The sequence below is a fragment of the Prunus avium genome, chromosome 4, assembly GCF_965620075.1.
Source record: "Prunus avium chromosome 4, drPruAviu1.hap1.1, whole genome shotgun sequence".
NCBI lineage: Eukaryota > Viridiplantae > Streptophyta > Magnoliopsida > Rosales > Rosaceae > Prunus > Prunus avium.
This window is the reverse complement of record NC_142287.1, coordinates 22,296,716-22,315,361: the sequence shown is the minus strand read 5'-3', so window position 1 is coordinate 22,315,361 and position 18,646 is coordinate 22,296,716. Positions and strand designations below refer to the sequence as shown.

The 18,646-nt window shown below is 38.8% G+C and overlaps 2 protein-coding genes across 4 annotated transcripts; both read left to right on the top strand.

Annotated features, from left to right (window-relative positions):
* Window positions 1-4,619: 4,619 nt before the first annotated feature.
* LOC110746911 (DDRGK domain protein) lies at window positions 4,620-8,256 on the top strand. 2 transcript variants are annotated; one of them, XM_021947138.2, is made up of 9 exons: window positions 4,620-4,867; window positions 5,046-5,176; window positions 5,278-5,386; window positions 6,034-6,137; window positions 6,527-6,628; window positions 6,723-6,884; window positions 7,365-7,421; window positions 7,728-7,764; window positions 7,879-8,256. In XM_021947138.2, the coding sequence occupies exons 2-9, from the start codon at window positions 5,057-5,059 to the stop codon at window positions 8,082-8,084; spliced, it is 897 nt and encodes a 298-aa protein (XP_021802830.2). In that variant the 5' UTR covers window positions 4,620-4,867; window positions 5,046-5,056; the 3' UTR covers window positions 8,085-8,256. The 2 variants fall into 2 exon arrangements, with proteins under 2 accessions (XP_021802830.2, XP_021802829.2); XM_021947137.2 differs by having other exon boundaries at window positions 4,622-4,867; window positions 5,040-5,176.
* Window positions 8,257-9,671: 1,415 nt separating this feature from the next.
* Window positions 9,672-13,097, top strand: LOC110751214 (COBRA-like protein 10). Of its 2 annotated transcripts, XM_088251631.1 has the most exons (3): window positions 9,672-10,522; window positions 11,114-12,569; window positions 12,879-13,097. In XM_088251631.1, exons 1-2 carry the CDS (start codon window positions 9,919-9,921, stop codon window positions 12,535-12,537), a joined length of 2,028 nt encoding a protein of 675 aa, XP_088107757.1. In that variant the 5' UTR covers window positions 9,672-9,918; the 3' UTR covers window positions 12,538-12,569; window positions 12,879-13,097. The 2 variants fall into 2 exon arrangements, with proteins under 2 accessions (XP_088107757.1, XP_088107756.1); XM_088251630.1 differs by having other exon boundaries at window positions 11,114-13,097.
* The last annotated feature ends 5,549 nt before the right edge of the window (window positions 13,098-18,646 follow it).

Here is an 18,646-nt window from a genome sequence, read left to right as displayed (position 1 = left end):
TCTTTTCCTCCTTTCTTTCTTCTTCTTTCTATTTCTTTTAATTTTTCGCCTTTCTCTTGTTTTTTGTCTTTGTTTCTCCATTTTTTTTATAATTTAGATCTACTACAAATTGAGCTTTTCCCCACAGTTTCTTCTTCCTATTTCTTTTTGTTTTTGGTTGCTTTTCTCTTGTTTTTTTCCCGTCATTTCTCCTTTGTTTTTTTTCTTTTGCGTTTCTCTTTTTTCTCTCACACGTGTTGTAAAGTCCGGCTTGGTGTGATATGGCCCTCACTACTGAAATTTCCTGCGTACATAAGATAAATTTAGCCCATGGAGTTTTGAAATCCTGGATTCGTCCCTGCATTCAGATGAATCATGTAGTTAATATGAAAGTATATATCTATGACGTAGTGGTTGGTGCTCATGGTACCCATTCTCTGTTTGGAGCATTTTTACTCATTACTTTAACCTAAGGTATACACTCATCATCATTCTCAATACTTAACCATGATTATATAAATCAAAGTAAAAAGGTTAACTATGGTTATACCTAAGAACATGTGTCAAGTATTAAGAAGAATAACGAGCATACACCCAAGAGTAAAACGGTGAGCAAAAATATTTCCTTTTCAACCCCTAAACTCAATACACTTCGTTTAAATGGATTCACTGGCCTATGAAGTGGGGATGCATGAACTTGATTTCATTTACACATTCTCACAAGTACTTTTAAAATAATATCATAATTCCCACTATAGGTCACCACCATAATGAAGTTCGATGCTCCTTTAGTAATTTTACATTTTTGTTCACATAATTTCAATTTCTGGAATTTTACTCATGTAACTTTTGCCATAATCTCCAACCCCATAAGAAAAATGAAGATGGATGTCAGCACGTGAATGTTCATTTGTGGGCATTTTCAGTATTTCTAGTGTGTTGACTTATTGTAGTTTGACTTTGGTCTTAATGAACTACTTTTACACTTTGAGTCCAAATAGTTTATGGTTTTGTTAACTGAGAAATTAGGACTTATGAAATGTGAGGGATAGCGAAAATTGTGAAGAAAGTTGATATTGGCTTTGAAAGAACCAATAAGATCACTAGAAGATGACGTGCATAAGTTTGCACAACATAATTGTTGTAGATGAGTATGAAGAAGATGAATCTAAAGACGAAAATGAAAACTTAAGATCTATGAGGACAAGAGAAACGCTTCTCGACTCTTCTTCTCCCCCAACCCAAAACCAACTCTGGATATGAAATTCTCCTTGGTTCCAGGGGTTCTCCCTTGGAACCACTATTTACCCGTTTTGATTTGTTTCCGGTAATAATAGGGTAAAGTTCCCCATTAATTCAAAGACCATTGTTTGGTCAATAAATTAACTTTCTTTATGTGTTGAGCGTGCCACTGTTAGCAACTTTTTCAATTCTAACAGACTCGAGAGTAAAAATAACTTGCGTCCCAAGCTATTGACTTTGAACAAACGATTGTGAATTTGGGTGAGGAATATCTCCCAAGTAAGTTCTTTTCTATGCCTTAGACTGGTAAGGACTTTATAATTTTCCTCAATATAAAACCGGTAGTTCTGGCCAGAATAACTGATAACAGACTGAACTAATTCCAGGCAGAACTCCCCTTTTCAAGACTCAAAAAGGGAAAACTGACTATACAAAGACAAAAAGAGGGCTGTACTTCCATTTCTGGCTGGGTAGTTGCCTCTGTTCTGGACTGGACTGGATGTTAAACAACTTCAAGTGCTGGACTCCGGCTGCAAATCGATACCAAAACTTGATTTTGGTAGAGCTTTAATTCATTTCAAACCCTGGAAGGCTTTTGGATGGGCAGAACTGGGACTTCTCCAGTCTGAAAGGGACAGAAGTGGCTGGACTTGAGCTGGAGGCGTACTGTGGTACCTGTACTGCTTAGTCAGGGCTCTCCATAAATTTGCTGAGTTTTTCGTTTTGAGAAAACTCAAATTCTGCTTGTCTTGGCTTTTGCTGAACCAAATTTGTAATGAGAGAAATCTCGTTATTGTTGACTTGTGAACTGAGATTCAAATCCGAAACAGTATTCTAACTGTCTTTGCTGGGAGAAAAAAAGATGATTCTGCAAGCTTGTTGAGAAGCTTTGGAATTGAAGTGCTTCAGACTCTAAGTCTGCTGGACTTAGTTTGAAGTTTTTGTGATCAAGTGATCATTTGAATGTTTGTCCTTTGACTGAGTTTTTTGGTTGTGTTGATTGATTGTTTTGTGTCTCTGTTCACTCTCTCTTATATATATAAGAAATGTTCTTTGAGAGTGGGCGGCAAGTAAAAAGATTTTTTTTTTTTAATTTTCAATTGAAATAAACAGGGGTTCCATCCATTTTCTGGCAAGTAAACACTCAACGATCAGTTCCTGAAATGACTACTTCTCTGTTTTCTTTTGATGGGGTGCCATGCCCCTCTTTCATTTCAACTGCTTTCTGAGAGTCTGAGAGTCTTTTGAGATAGTAAGTTCTCAGTTTTTTGATCCCTGTTTCCCGCTTATCCCCTTTTCACAGAGGCAGAATTTGCTTATTCCTTGAAAATGGTGTTTTCTCCGGAACAGGAAATATCTTTTGAATAATTAAAACGGGATTTGATCTCCAGGCAACTGAGTTTTTTCAGAGACGTTCTTCTTTTACACCTGCCCCTGTTCAATCTTTTATTTCAGCCGATTTTGTTGACTTCTCTAAGTCAGGGATCACGTGGGACTGTTTTTAAAAGACCAGTTTGGTTTAGTTTGCTCTAAGCCCAATTCTAGTTCTTCCGAGGCCCAAGTCTCTTTTCTGAGTTTTGGCCTGTTTATTCGTTTAACGGGCTGGGCGCTTTTGATGGATTGAGGGTGCCAATTTTGGGCCAAAATAGGCGACTTTAGAAGAAATGATGTGGGCCTTTGCTTTTGAACTGGGCATGCCAAATTTAAGCCCAAACAATGCCCCCATTAAGTCTGAACCGTTTTTAAACGGTTTCCAGATTTAATGTTTTCGGCTATTTAATTTGTGCGCGCCAGTTCGAAATATCCCCTGTCTGCCACGTCCACCTACGAACTAGTCTTCGTGGGAAATTGGTCAGTTACTAGCTAGTTACTAACTTGTCATTATCAGCTTTCAGGTGGCGTCTTGTCTTTCTTTTCCCACGATTTCGAGTCCTTTAAAAGAAATTTGAAACTTCCGGTTCCTGTTCATCTCAAAACCCAGCTTTTGTTGGGTTTTGTCTGCTCCGTGCTTTTGCAAGGTTTTGTTTTCTTTCTTTTTTCTTTAGGGTTTGTATTCCAGTCTTTTTTGGCTGGTTTTTGGATGATCTTGCTAGATCTGCTGCTTTTGTGGTAGATCTCATGTAGATCTCTCTGTATTAGAGGTGGAGCTGCTAAATTTGGTGGATCTACATTTATTGTGCTTGGGGATCAAGGGGATTAGGAGATGCTATGATATTCTTTGGAATGTCCTGGTGGAAGTTGAGCGGTTATGCCCTCCACTCTTGAGGTGTTTCCTGTCCCATGAAGTTTGAGAGATTGTTCTCTGTCTTGATCTTCTTTAAGTACTCGTTGCTGCAAGGGTTTGGGTCCTCCTCATCTGTAACTCCTTGTTAGATGGGTTTAAAGTTGTATTCTGTTTTTTTAACAATCTTGTAATACTTGTGTTTAGTTGGTGTTGTTGTTTTAGTTTCTGTATTGTAAGAACCTCCTGGATGTGTTCTTATTGCTGTATCTGGGCTTGTGCTCTGTTCTTTAATGGATTCTATACTGTTTCGCGAAAAAAAAAAAAAAAAAAAAAAGATCTATGAGGACAAGAGCAAGATAGTAAAACATTGAGCCAACTATCTCATATGCACGGGTGGAATCACAGCCAAGGCTGTGGTGGGTTATAGCCTAGATAAGTTTTGAATTAAAAAACAAATATAAACCTATATCTATATGGCCCACTACAAGAAGTTTATTGCCTTTTTGTTTTTGTTTTTTTTGGCAAAGTAAGCTCTTTTTTATTTAATGTGAAATTATCTCCCTTCTCTTTTTGTGAAATTATCTGTTGCCTTTGGCAAAAGGTTTCTGAAGAAGACAAAAAAAAACTTATATATCCCATCATCAACTACAACACATTAGGAAAATATTTATTTTCTCAAGTTTATTTGTATTCACTCTCAAGAATAGAACAATATTTTAACATAATTATATTGTTCTTGTGTTTACAATTAATATATAAATGAAATTTAATTATTTATATATTTGCATTTATGAAGCTTATTCAGTTGGAGCCAATAAATTTTTAGAGATTCAAACTGCAAAGATAAAATTTCTTTTTTAAAAAAAATTATTAGATTTTAAGCTAAAAATGTTAGATAGTTCACCCACCAAAAAATTACTAGTTCCGCCCTGCTCGTATGAGATTCAACAAGATATGCAAACATTAACAGATTATATAGTACTTCATAATAGGATTCCAGCTCCCAAAGTGTATCACTATTTTTTTAATGATATGTTTAACCACCTTTGGAATTCTCAAGGAGCTAGGCAATGAGTCTCTTAATCCCATTGTGTTACTGTTCGGTGTTTAATTTAAATAATACTATACTTAAATATTAAAAAAATGTTTTCCATGTTTTGGAACTTGGAAAGAAAAAACAAGTGTAATTTTCCCCCACCCTCTCTAGGGGGAAATGACACGGGTCCTCTTGGCGAGAGAGAAAACAAAGCCAAAAGCACAGAGCAAAGCTACGCCTCCTCCGCCTCTAGAAACCGTAGAAAACCAGAAAGGGGCTCGTGGGTCGTGTGAGTAGGAGGTCGTCTCGTTCTCACTTCTCTCAGCTAACCAATTTACCAATTAAATCTTCCTTCATCGATTATCGAAAGCTTAACTGCTAGTACGGTAAGTCGTGACCAAAACTCTCTGTTTGGTTTCCGAGAGACCCTCAGAAAATTGAGAACAAAAAGAAAGCTTCAGATATTACAAGGCCATTCAATCCGAATTTTGCACGTTTAATTTTAGTTTCCGAAGCGTATTTTATAGAGGCTCATTTGAGTGGTGGTGTTGTTGGCAGCCTCAGATTGAGAAAATATGGAGGAAATGTTGGCTATAGTTCTTTCTATGCTTCTTGTTTTGGCATTAATTCCACTTTATCTATGGAAACGGCGTCAAGATTCTCGATTGCCTCACGATCACGAAGAAGAGCCGCAGGTTTGATTTTTCTAAACCTAATTCCATTGCAATGTAATTTTTTCGAGATTTATTTGTTTTCATTTCATAATTTGCTCTTAATTTAAAAAAAATTAATTTAGGTTGCTCAGAGGGAAGGTGTAGTGCGTGCCACTGGTGCTGGTCGGATGCGAAGGAGGCCGGCTTCTGGAGCAAGCACATCAGCTGCCGCTGCGGCACCAGTTGTAGAAGGTTTGTGGTCTGCTGCTCTCTTTTATTCACATTGGTGACTAAAAGAATGCTTAGAAGTGTCTATTTTCATTTTCTGGGTTTGATTTTTAACGAGTAAGAGAGTGGAGTATGTTGCATATAAGCTGAATGGATGAATTATATGACTGATTGGGACTCTGTGAGGTTTTGCGCTGTTCGTATCATTTTGATTGGATATGTTTTGTGTTATGCATGAATCATGATTGAAATAGATAGCAATTGGTACACGATCTTATTTTGCTTTAAGGTGCCAAATGTTGAGTAGTGGTAAGACAATAAAGAATGAAAATATAAATAATGTCTTTCCAATAGATAATGCTCTCATCCAATGACGATTAGTGGGGGAAAATGCGGTTTACAAGGTTTTATCTAGTGTGGTTAGACCTGTGATTATTCAACGAGGAGAAATAGGTTTATTCATTCATGAAGAGACTTCTAAAATGAGGCAGTCGTATTCAGTTTAGAAAATGTAACCTGCATAAGTGGAGGTGCAAATTTGGACTTGTCTGTTGCATTCACTAGTGTTAGGTACCTATATTAAGGAAAATTGTTTTTCCTTATGTAATCTGAATAAGTAGAAAAAGTGGTGTTCTGTCAAATAAAGTGACCATCAATAATTCTAAATACAGAAACTGTTGATGGAAGTGATGAGGAAGGCGAGGGTGAGTATTATGAAGCCAAAGCATCTAAGAAAAGGGAAAAGAAGCGTCAGGAGCGGGAAGCACAACGACAAGTATTGTTTCTCCTTTTTATCTCTTCATTTGAAAGATTGCATTTTCTCTCTGTCTCTCTCTCTGCATTTTCTAGTAAACTTGTCCTGTCATGAATGTCCAGCAGCCATTACATTTTAATGAGTTTGCAGATATCCGAATATCGAAATTTAGTGATAAAGACATAAGCTGATTCCTTGTAGTCATTGAGGTGTAGGAAATGTTAACAAGTTTGATTACTACAGCATTCTATAGATATAAAATACTAAAACATGAAAAAGCATTTATTTCTGCTGGTTCCTGATTTGTTTTCATGGTTTTCATTGCATTCTTTTTATTTTATTTCCCCCTTTTTCCTTTCAAGTGAAGCAGAATTAATTTGTTTTATTTGGTTCCATCCCATTGTTTGAAGGCTGAACAAGCTGCACGTGAATCAAGGAATACAAAACAAGACCGCTATGCTGAAATGCGGAGGAGGAAAGATGAGGAGCGTGAGGCACAGGAGCGTCAGCTGGTATGTTGATTTTCTGCTCTCTGTTGGATAATTAAGATGCGTATACGTGTGTGTGGTTGTATTACTGGCTGAAGATATGACTATTGTTTTATAGGAGGAAGAAGCCAAGGCTCAGAAGGCGAGGGAGGAGGAAGCTGCTGCCTTAGAGTTCGAGAAGTGGAAAGGAGAGTTTTCTATAGATGCTGAAGGTACTACAGAAAATGAAGTGCAGGATGGACATCAGGATTTGCTCTCTGATTTTGTGGAATACATAAAGGTAGTTTTCAGTTCTGTCCTGTTACAGTCATTCAGAGATATTGTTCTTTACTTTTGTAGCTACCCCTTGAATATTTCCATTGGGTGGGCATCAAAACTAGGGATGAAAATGGCCTAATGATCTATGGATATTAAGGTTGGATTGTAGTTTGTTTAACTTGTCTGGTCCAGTTCAACCTGGTCGTTGGCTTATTTGCTAAACAATTTTACTCCCTAGCTGTTATGGTCAAACTTGATTTGAACTTGAGGTGATGCCTGAGTGAATGAACCACAATGAGAAGCTTGTGCGTACAATGGCTAAATTCTCTTGTTGTGTCCTCCTTAAGATAGCTTTACTTGTTTAGAGTTTGTTTTTCTTTCAAATGTTTGCATGTCTTCCATATGAGACCTCAATCGGATGAGTTAATGGTTGACAAAGTGAGACTTTCAAGTTGAGGTTGTGATTTTGTTATTAATACTACTATTAATCCTGATGTTGCAGAAACATAAATGTGTACCCTTGGAAGATCTTGCTGCTGAATTCAAGTTAAGAACTCAGGTAATTTCTCCACATATTTTCCTTGAATAAACATATAAATCAACAATTTCCATGCCTGCTTACATACCTCAAATTGCAGTAATAGATGAAGTTTTTATGTGAAAACTAGTAAGGCATATGGAAAATATCTTTTCTAAGTGAGTCATCAACTGAGTGCTGATCTTTTCATATCGAACATGCTTTCTTTATGCAACTCTGGTCAGGAGAGAAAGTAACCCCTTCTTTTTGGTTGATCAGGTTACATTGTTTTGAATTTTTTCCAGATTTGTCATACTAATTTGACAATGCAACTAATGGTTCATGCAGGAATGCATCAATCGGATTACCTCTCTGGAGAGTATGGGTATGTTCAGAGCCATTTCATCATTGAATTGTTTGGCCTAGTGGAATAATGCCTTGCTTCAGAAAGTAAAATTCCCTTTGTTGAGAATGAAAATGTTGTATTTCTTTGTGTTAGGGCGACTTTCCGGTGTCATGGATGACAGAGGGAAATACATATACATCTCCCAAGAAGAGATGCAAGCTGTGGCAGACTATATTAAGCGTCAGGGAAGGGTTAGCATTTCACATCTCGCTAGCAAGTCCAACCAGTTCATAGACTTGGAGCCAAAAGCACAGTTTGTCGAAGAAATAAGTAGTGCGGCAGAGATAACTGTCACTTGATTTAGTTAATGTACTTTGTACGTGTAAAGGACAATTACGACAGTGTAATGATAATTGTGGCAAGCTGAATTAACTGGATATGTAACTAAAAGAAAGGTGTAGGAGGTAGGGATTCGGTTTTAAGCAGTGTTTTACGTGACCGCGAATATAAGAAGAAAGCTATTCTGAGAAATTCTTGGTGCAGGTTTAAGTGTTTTATGTTCCTCTGTCACTTTAGTTTGAAGTTACATGAGAGGAACAAATGGTCTGACTCTGGTTCACATGATTTTTTGCTACAGAAATTATCGTACCTTTGATTTAAAAATAGATAAAAGCTCTAGCAGAGAGGTTTCGTTCCTTCCTCTGATCTGTCAGCATCACGTCTCATAAAAAAAAGTTCAGTGCTTCTTCAGAAAACACATTTAAGTTATTCGAACAACACTTGAATTTTGTATAATTCTTGATCTACTTCAAACAAAACCATTTCCAACTAAATCCCTTGTGTACTTCATTAAAGACAGAATCAAACTGGTCAGTTCAATTTGATCCAAACATACATAGCCGAATTAGTGTGAAACTGTTCTGTCCTAAAAAGCAAATATTTTTATTGAAAACCGAACATCTGATTCAGTTTGGTTCGATCAATCTATTGTGTGTATCGATTTTTTTGGGTCCATCTCGAGAACCGTCAATTATTTAATAGGGTTGAGTCAGTGACGGAACTAGGATTCTCAAGATGAGGGGGCCAAAATTTGTAACTCAATTGCATATAGCTTTCTCATCTTCAATTTGGAGGGGCCAACACTAAAGTTAATTGGAGAAATTGCTAATAGATTATAAAGATTCGGAAAATAAATGGGGCCAGAGCCATAGCACGCCTTCCTGTGGCTCCGCCTCTAGGTTCAACTAATCGTTTCGGACTTAGATTTAAGAATCCCATGATTTAATCTTGTTTTTGTTCCATATTTCATGTGATCAACTTCTCATTCATTGCATATGAGTCACTTTTTATTCATTCTTCAAAGGGTCTCAACTACGAATCATCTCTCCTCCATTAATAATAATAATAAAAAAGGTTTCTACAACATGGTTTTTAGTCGGATCTCAGATGGAGTAAGGATCAGGGGAAAGGGGAAGCTCAATGGTCAATGGCAGTTTTACAGTCTTTCTTTTATGGCAGTAGAGAGACCGAGGAATTTGAAGAACAAGAATTAAATCGTTGCAATTACTAAAAATGAAACAATATATGTTTGGTTTGTTATTCCACGTCAGCAAACTGGAGGTGATCAAACTACTCGAAATATATGTAAAAATTATGCCAGCTCAAGACCCTCCCGAGTTCCTACAAACGACAAACTTGTTTCGTTTTTGGTCCAAAAAAAAAGCCAACAAACAAGTCTCAAAACGACACCGTATCAGTGTGCACATGCTATTTACAGGGCATGAAACGTGCACAGGGTCCGTACAATGTGAAGCCAGAAAAGTAGCAGAAAAACAACAGTTGGGTTGCATTTGGGGGGGAAAGGCAAGGCTCCGAAACTGCCGCGAAAACTAGAGGAAGAAAATAGAGATTGACCCAGTCTTTTAATGTCGTTCCTCTTCTTTATACCAAGCCATCTCTCTCTTCCCTGGGGTTTTACACAGACTCCCAAGGGCCTCTAGCTTCTCTCACTCGCCGCGTTCTCGCGCGGCCGCCGCTAGCTCTCTTTACATCTATCTCTCTCTCTCTCTTTGTCTCTCCCAAGCAACACAAACCAAACAAATCCCTCAAACCCCAAAAACAACAAAACAAACAAATTAAACCAAGAAAAAAGAAAAAAAGAAAAAATTGATACACAGAGGAAAAAGAAGAATAATGGTGACACTAGGCATGAAAATACCATGGACCATCCAAATGTCCTCTTTTCATGCAATGCTGGTGGTGTTTTTGGTGCTTTCATGTTTTAGGGTTGAGATTTGTTATGGACAAGCAGGAGGCGGGGACGGTGATGGTGAGGTGGCGGCTCCTCCTCCCGAGCAAGAAGACTGTGACGGCATCTTCTTGTCGTACCAGTTTACGTCACGGGAGAAGGAGCTGCCCCACGTGAAAAACGTGTCTGCGCAGGCTTGGGCATTCAAGTCGGAGGCCACCATCTTGAACGCCGGGTCGACGGAGCTCAAGGCGTGGAAGATGTACATAGGGTTCCAGCATCGGGAGATTTTGGTGGCGACGGAAGGGGCTCTGCTGTTGGACGGTGGTGATCTGCCCACGCAGCTTGGGACCAAAGGGGCCACCTTTGTGGGGAACCCCATGACGGATTTGAAGACCATGATCGATACCGCAGGAGATTACACCCAGATTCAGACTAAGATTAAGTTCAAGGGGACGCAGTTTGGGCTCGGCACCAAGGCTACTCCCATGCCCAAGTCCATCAGCCTCGTCAACGACGGCTTCAAGTGCCCTAATGCTCGTATCCGCGGTAATTATTTTCCTCCTATCCTTTGCTCTCTCTGCATTGTTATTTTCATGTTTTTTTTTGGACAAGATTTTTGTATATTGATCTTGTTTTATATATATGCACTAATTACACATGATTTTTCCACAAATTTATTTGCAGATGATGATGATCTATAACCAATAGATCATTAATGATCCATTAATTTATATCAATGGTTGACTTCTGTTTATTTGTATACTAAGTAGAAACAAGATGTTTTATGAGGATTCGATTCAAGATTGAATATCAACATTGCTCTTTTGGCCAATTCGGAATCTTTTGATACAAACGATATTATGGGAGGGAGGAATTGGCGTGCATGAGTAACTGTTCTTAACAAATTTCCCATCTTATAATGTTATGTGTTTCAAGACAGTTAATTAGATAGAATATTTGCGAAATGAATATTAAAAATGGCCAGACAGATTGTTGTTGGTTTGAAAGTGAAGTTTTTAAATAATCTCTTGGATCATATATAAGAACCTTGAAATCAATTGTCTGGCTTATCTATATGCTATAACTTGAAATTATAAGGCATGCATTTGAATCATATTATTCTGTCTTGATTTGCAGGGAAGAATACAATGTTCGTGTGCTGCAAAAAGGACCCAAAATTCAAGGCAAAGAAAATCGAAAAAACCAAATTCATGCCCAAGCAACATGGTGATCTCTCCATCACGTACGACGTGCTCCAAACCTTCGCAAACAACTACCTCGCCCAAGTGACCATCGACAACAACCACCCGCTCGGCCGCCTCGACCACTGGAACATCACCTGGGAGTGGATGAAGGGAGAGTTCATCAACAACATGAGAGGAGCCTACACTCACAAGAAGGACTCAACCGAGTGTCTCTACGGCATGGCCGGCAAATTTTACAAGGACTTGGACTTCTCTCAGGTCATGAACTGCGAAAAGAGGCCCGTCATCACTGACCTTCCTGCCGATAGAAAGGACGACCCCAAGGTCGGAAAACTGCCCAGCTGCTGCAGAAACGGAACCATCTTGCCCGGCCTCATGGACAAGAGCCAGTCCCAGTCTATCTTTCAACTGCAAGTCTTCAAGCTCCCGCCTGATGACAACAGAACCGCCCTCACTCCACCTCAGAAATGGAAAATCAACGGTGCCCTGAACCCTTCTTACAAATGTGGTCCCCCAATCAGAATCGACCCCACCCAATTCCCCGACCCCAGCGGGCTCCAGGCCACGTCAGCCTCAGTCGCTAGCTGGCAGGTGGTGTGCAACATTACCAAGCCCGCGGTCCCCAGATGCTGCGTCTCGTTCTCAGCCTATTACAGTGACTCTGTGGTGCCATGCAGCACGTGCGCCTGCGGATGCAAAATCACCGAGACAGGCAAATGCAGCCCTAGAGAGCCCGCCATGCTTCTTCCAGCTGAAGCTCTGCTTGTGCCTTTCGCTAACAGAACAGAGAAGGCAAAAGCTTGGGCCAAAATCAAACACTACGACGTTCCCAAAAAGCTGCCGTGCCCTGACAACTGTGGGGTGAGCTTGAATTGGCACATCGACTCGGATTACAGCAATGGATGGACTGCAAGGCTCACTCTCTTCAACTGGGGAAACGACCCTTTCCAAGATTGGTATACTGCCGTGAAGATGAACAAGGCCTACGAAGACTATGAAAACGTCTACTCGTTCAACGGAACCAGGATGGAGAAGGAAGTTAAAAGCACCATTATGTTCACAGGGCTCAAGGGCTTGAATTACTTGATCGGGATTAAGAACGGGACTGACCCGGAAAAGAATCCGATGGTTCCCGGGAAGCAGCAGTCGATGATCTCGTTCAAGAAGAAGCACTTTCACAATATTGATATCAAGGGGGGTGAAGGGTTCCCAACAAGAGTGTTGTTCAATGGAGAAGAGTGTGCAATTCCAAAACGGTTCCCCAAGAACAACGCACAGCATCTCAACTCTAATGCCCTTATGGTCTTATGTATAGCCATCCTTACTTTCTTGTTCATGACAGATCGCTTCCATTGATGATGATCAGCAACGCTAAATTCTATCTGCAGGTAAATTAAGTAATGAATTCTTTTCTATATATGGAAAGAGAGTACTACTCTACTACGTCGCAGTTGTTTATTGGATATGAATAAACGAGGTTCGAAGTGAATTCATACATAAATAAATGAAATGCTGTCGCATCAGTTCATCTGAAATTCGTTACGGGCAAACAATTTTCGAGCGTTTTTCATCTTAAAATTTCTTTTTCTAGGTGATAAGTTTTCGAGTTTGTAGCACCTAGTAGTGAGTAGCTAGCTAGGCAATTGATAAGTTATAATATTTCTGAGAAATCGTTTTATGTGTTTTGTCATCATCAGCTGCAAGAAGATGGATGTCTATGCACTGAGGCTGATAAAGAAATATGTATGAGTGATGCTACCGTGATTTCGAGACCTGTCCATACTCGAACTCGAAGATGAGGAGATTGTAACATGTCAAAAACAAAATGAAAAACAGACGATATGATAATTTGTATAAGATTTTAACTGCAAAGTAGTTATTATATACAAATGAGGATGGATTCGCGTGGCCTTTTTGTTTCCTAACTAGCTTTTTTTTTTTTTTTTTTTTTTCTTCTTCTTCTTTTTGGTGTTTTCGTAGGATGTCTAATATGTTTGTTTCTAGTATATAAGTTCCAAAAACGTTGGAACAGTAACTAGAAAAATGAAGATAACATATTATATACTTATGGCTCAAAACTTTTGTTGGTATTGTGAACTATTTGAGTGACCTATTGGTGCCTTGGTTGTGCCCTTCCCTTAGGAGTAGGGTTGGGCACAGTTCGGTATGGTACATTGGCAAGGTGATCCCGATCTCGGTACCGGAAATTGTAACATGTACGTGATGGTATGGTGGTGGAGTTGTGGTTTTGTGATACCGGATCACACTATTATGAAACGGTACCATTTTTGGTACTAGACAGAAACAACCAATTTGCAAATTTTGCATTCTTTCCAACATATTTCATCAAATATACCTACTCTAATTCATCAATTCAGCAACATTTCAATGCAACAGTTCGTCAATTTGGGGCTTCAAAGATAGAGAGAGATTGACAGTTTGTTGATTTTGGGCTTCAAAGACAGAGACAGAGAGAGACAGAGAGAGATCGAAACAGATCGAGTTGAGAGTTTGAGGCTTCGAGATCGATTGAATCAAGAGTTTGAGGCTTTGATCAAGAGATTGATCGAATTCGAGAGATTGAGTGAGACAGAGATCGAGAGAGTGAGAGAGTGAGATAGAGACAAAGATCCAGATGAGAAGAAGGGCTTGGCCTAGTTGGATCGATCGAGGGAGAGAGAGAGAGAGAGAGAGTGAGAGAGTGAGACAGAGACAAAGATCCAGATGAGAAGAAGGGCTTGGCCTGGTTGGATCGATCGATCGATCGATCGAGAGAGAGGAGAGTTTGAGAGAGTATGGGTGAGAGATCAAGTCGAGAGTGAAAAATTCGCGTAAAATTCCTTTTTTGTTACTATTCAGTACGGTACGGTGGCAAACGGTGTCTAATATACGGTACCGCTCCAGTGTCATACAAGGGTTATACAGTACGGTATGATACTGTATTAAGCCGTTGGCCAAATGAAACGGTATTGGTACGGTTTCGGTATATCTAGTACATATGCCCAGCTCTACTTAGGATGCTTGAATGTTTACCCACCGCTTACTTAAAGGGTGCTTTCTACTTCTCATTTAGGATGCTTCGGATGCGGTCTACGTCTCCCTTAGGACGCTTTGGCAGTTGCTTACGTCTCCTTTAGGATGCTTTGGCAGGTGGCCTACGTCTCCTTTAGGACGTTTTGGCAGTTGCCTACGTCTCCCTTAAGACATTTTGGCAGATGCCTATTGTTGCGTTGATTCAGCTGCACCAAAATGGATTCAGTTGCATCTTCAACTTGTGATACTCGCAAGTGCACGAGCCGTTCGGTAGTATAACATATGTAAGTGCGAGGTCGATTCCACAGGGATTGGTGATTGAATAATCCAATTCAGTTTTCCTACACAAAACAGAAGAACAAGAAAGAAAATAAATAAAACAAGAAAGAAAGAAAAGAAAATAACTCAAGTAGATAAGTTCCCAAGTTCAATTAGATTAACGAATTGATTCTAGCTAAAGTATGATTAAGCCATGGTGTTTGGTCATAACCTTGTGTTCCTAATTCTCTAATTTGATCATTTGTTGTCTAACCTAAAATTAAGCATTAGGAACCCATTAAGCATAGAAGAACATTTTAAACAACCAAGTATGTATCTAATCCCTGTTGTCGAATGTCCATACATACTCTTCCTATCCATAGTTCAATTCGAATTAAAGCATGGTGTCTACTCTTAATTCAAACCAAGATAGCTAACATGCAAGCCTAAATGGTGATCAATCATTCAAACTAGCATATTAACTTATAAGCATAATGAATAAGAACAAAAATCATAATTGAAACTTGGAAACTAATTAAACTTGAATACTTAAGAAAGAATGTACATTACAAATAAAATTAAAGTAGAACTTGAAAACTTGAAGGAAAATTTAGTAAAATCATTTTGTTACAACAATTGACAACTTGAAAGGAAACTAAGAGAATGTGAGGGAGAGAAGGGAAGGGAGCTCTAGAGAAGTGTTTGAGAGCTCCCCCCCTTGGGGTGTGTTTGAAGCTTGAAGACTTCTCTATTTATAGGGCTAAGAGGGAGGAACATCATGATGAATTCCAACACCACAATTCCTCTTTTAATACAACCCATAACTCTCACTTCATCTTGTCTATGTTAATGTGGTTGGAATCAATTGCATCACATACTTCTTTTGCTGCACCTCAAGCTTTCTTCACATGGGATTATCAAAGGTGTTCAATTTGTGGCTGCCTTTTGCTGCCAACCCATGTGGGTTTTCTTCACCTTTGCTGGAAAAAACGATTCTTCTGAACCAGGCTTGGTATAGGAAGGCCTGAGGATTCAATATGTATCCAATGGGGCTCAAATTGGGATATGTTATAATAGACACCCATTGGAACAACTTGTATGAAGAAAGTATTCCCATTTTACTAGTACAAGTGTACGTTTTGGGCCTTACAAGTTGACTTCTGAAAATAGACTGGAATGTATGGTGTGCATTTTTATGGGCCCACGGATTGGGCTTGGCTTCATCAATTGATACGTTTTGGCAGTCCATCTTGTAGTTCAGAATCTCTTCTTTCCAACCACATATTAATTGGGCCAATACAAGTTGGGAGGAGGAAGTTAAGGCCGAAACAAATTGCTAACTCAGTCTGCTCGTTTTTGCACCATTTTGCATCTTTTCCTATCCAAAGCCACCATTGCTACTTAAGGCCCAATGAACTAAATGATAAACAGAAAAGGGATTAAAAGCACAAGTTTAACTCAATAACATAATCAAATCATAAGTTAGAAGGGTACAAAATGATATATAAATATGCACCGATCACCTATGTCTCCCTTAGGAAGTTTTGGCAAATGGCTTACGTCTCTTTTAGGACGTTTTGGCAGATGGCCTATGTCTCTCTTAGGACATTTTGGCAGATGGCCTACGTCTCTCTTAGGACGTTTTGGCGGTTACGTACATCTCCCTTTAGGAAGTTTTTGCAGATGGCCTACGTTTCCCTTCAGACGTTTTGGCAGATGGCCTATGTCTTTATCATCGAGGTAGTTACTAGTCCAAAAAATGGTTTAGATGATGTTCAATGTGTTCTATAGGTCGTGTTAAGTTGTGGAAGTGCTTGCTTGATTGTTTCCAGTTTTTGGCATCATAGTTATATTAGATGGTTTGAAAATGCAACAATTTAGAGGAATCTGATCTTGATTCTCGTTTTCTCTCTACATGCCGGCATTGTGAAGAAAGACAACATCAAAATTCATGGTTTTTGAGCTGTTGCAGCAACTCAAGTCTCTGCAGAATACATCTCCCTATACGCTCAGGATAGAACATGTTATCTGGATATTACATCATCTATAAGTTTGTCTGCTATGTGTATTGTGTTTCTGGTGTGTTCTAATTGCCAAGCAACTGGTCTTATGTGGATTGATCATGGAGTGTATGACAACTTGTGTCTGTATTAATTTCAATCTCTATAAAGAATATATTAAGAATGCTCCTTATCCAGATTTCCCTGCAAATTATTTTCTGTGAATGGAAAACAATAAACATATAAAGATTTCATGGTGATGCCTTGGTAGTTGGTAGGGTATGGGAGAGGCTATGTGGTATCATCAAGTGCCTCCTCTTCCCTAGTATATCCTCCCTTAAACTAAGTTCTTCTTACTCGAACTACTTGACGGTATATCCAAATATTCTCTCTTTCAAATGGCTTGTTTGGATCACTCTTCTCACGATGTTTGTTCACTTGAAGGAGGTTGTACTCGAAAGCGGTTCTTGATGAAACATAGCTTCTCTTTTTGTTCTTTTTCTTAAAGAGTCTAAATTTAGCTAGCTCAAATTTGATACTTGAGGTCAATTGCTATTCAAAAGCACTTCTGTTTGGTTCAATTATAAGAGCACGCATCTCTAACGGACTTCTTAAATGAAATAATTAGTACGATAGAAATTGAAAAACTCAACCCTAATGGGTCATCTATCCCGTCCCACCTCACTACCTCACCTCGACCCCACACCACCAAACTGTGGTCGGGTGGAGAGGGGTGTTGGTTTTGGATGACGGAGAGGGGACGATGATTTTGGGGTGGTGGCTTGGAGGGGAGTTGTAGCGGTTGTGCTAGGAGGGGGAGGAGGCAGTGGCGGACCTATTAAGGTGCAAGGAGGTGCAACTGCACTTCCCCTCGTAGGAAATACCATTGTATGTGCTTCAAATTGCCCATATGCTCAATTGGTGGTGGTGCACTCCAGGTGTTCGACAAAATGACTCACCCAAAGTCTATTTGTTGCGCTGCGCTGCAACCTGCGCAACGCGACTAATATATATATACTTTTTAAAGTACTGGCCAAAACGACGTTGTTTTGGGCCACACAAAAAAGAAAAAAAAGAAGAGGAAACCAGACTGCAATTCATGGGCTTTTTCAATAACATGCTTAGGCCTGCATTTCGTGAGCTTTAAAAAGTCTTTAAACATTATTTCTTATTTAAACAAGGATTATTAAAAGATTTTAAAAAGATGGAAATCAATTTGTTTGCTATTGCCACGTTTTTTTCCTTCTTCACCAAAAGTAAGTACACTGCTTTTTTTTTTTTTTTTCTTTTTCCTTCTTAACCAAAAGCCAATTCGTTTCTTCTTCTCTCTGCCCCCCCTCCCCTTTTTTTTGTAATATGCTTCTTCTTTTTTATTTTTTTTATTTGGCTATTATGATTAGTATTTAGTAGTAAACTCAAGGAGGAAAAGGCTACACGATGCACGACTCAAAGTACGATCAAGTATGATTTGTTTATTTTATTCAAAAAAATTTATAAAACTTTTATCCTTTCAAAATTGAACCTCCACTAAAAAAAATTCATGGGTACGCCAGTGGGTGGAGGGGATTGGGAAGAGAGTGACATGTTTTCTTGTTTTTAAATTTTCAATAACATATTTCATTATTTTAAATAATTTGCTGTCGATATATTGCCACATCGTGTGTTAACAGACCATTTGACAGCAAAAACGGCGAACGATATGAAATAATAAGGAAACCAAAGTTTGTGTACGAAAATATCAAATAAGTCTCTTCGATTAGCAAAGTGAAAATTACCCCCATTAAGTACAAAGACGCTTAATTTAGAATGATTAGCGTAACCCGACCATGATTTGTGGAAGAAAAAAAAATGGGAAAATGAAAAGGTATTTACCTCTCTATTCCCGCACCCAAACAGAAAAATCATCGACGCAAGCCGATCCGTCCACCCTATGAAAATATATTATTTCTTTAAAGGATAATGACAAAAAGGCTCTGTGAAAAAGTATCAAATATGTTTGTGTTTTCGTAGGATGTCTAATATGTTCGTTTGTAGTATATAAGTTCCAAAAATGTTGGAGCAGTAACTAGAAAAATGCAGATAACAGACTATACATGCAAAACCGATTTTATACTTATGGCTCAAAACTATAGGCCAAATTAATTTGATTGATTAGGGTTGGAGCACTGCAAGCA

Bases quoted from the DNA above. Each gene is read 5' to 3' on its own strand.
- LOC110746911 (XM_021947138.2), top strand. From the start codon at position 5,057: ATGGAGGAAATGTTGGCTATAGTTCTTTCTATGCTTCTTGTTTTGGCA. The intron at 5,177-5,277 runs GTTTGATTTTTC...AAATTAATTTAG, and splicing joins ATCACGAAGAAGAGCCGCAG to GTTGCTCAGAGGGAAGGTGT. The intron at 6,885-7,364 runs GTAGTTTTCAGT...CTGATGTTGCAG, and splicing joins ATTTTGTGGAATACATAAAG to AAACATAAATGTGTACCCTT.
- LOC110751214 (XM_088251631.1), top strand. From the start codon at position 9,919: ATGGTGACACTAGGCATGAAAATACCATGGACCATCCAAATGTCCTCT. The intron at 10,523-11,113 runs GTAATTATTTTC...CTTGATTTGCAG, and splicing joins CCCTAATGCTCGTATCCGCG to GGAAGAATACAATGTTCGTG.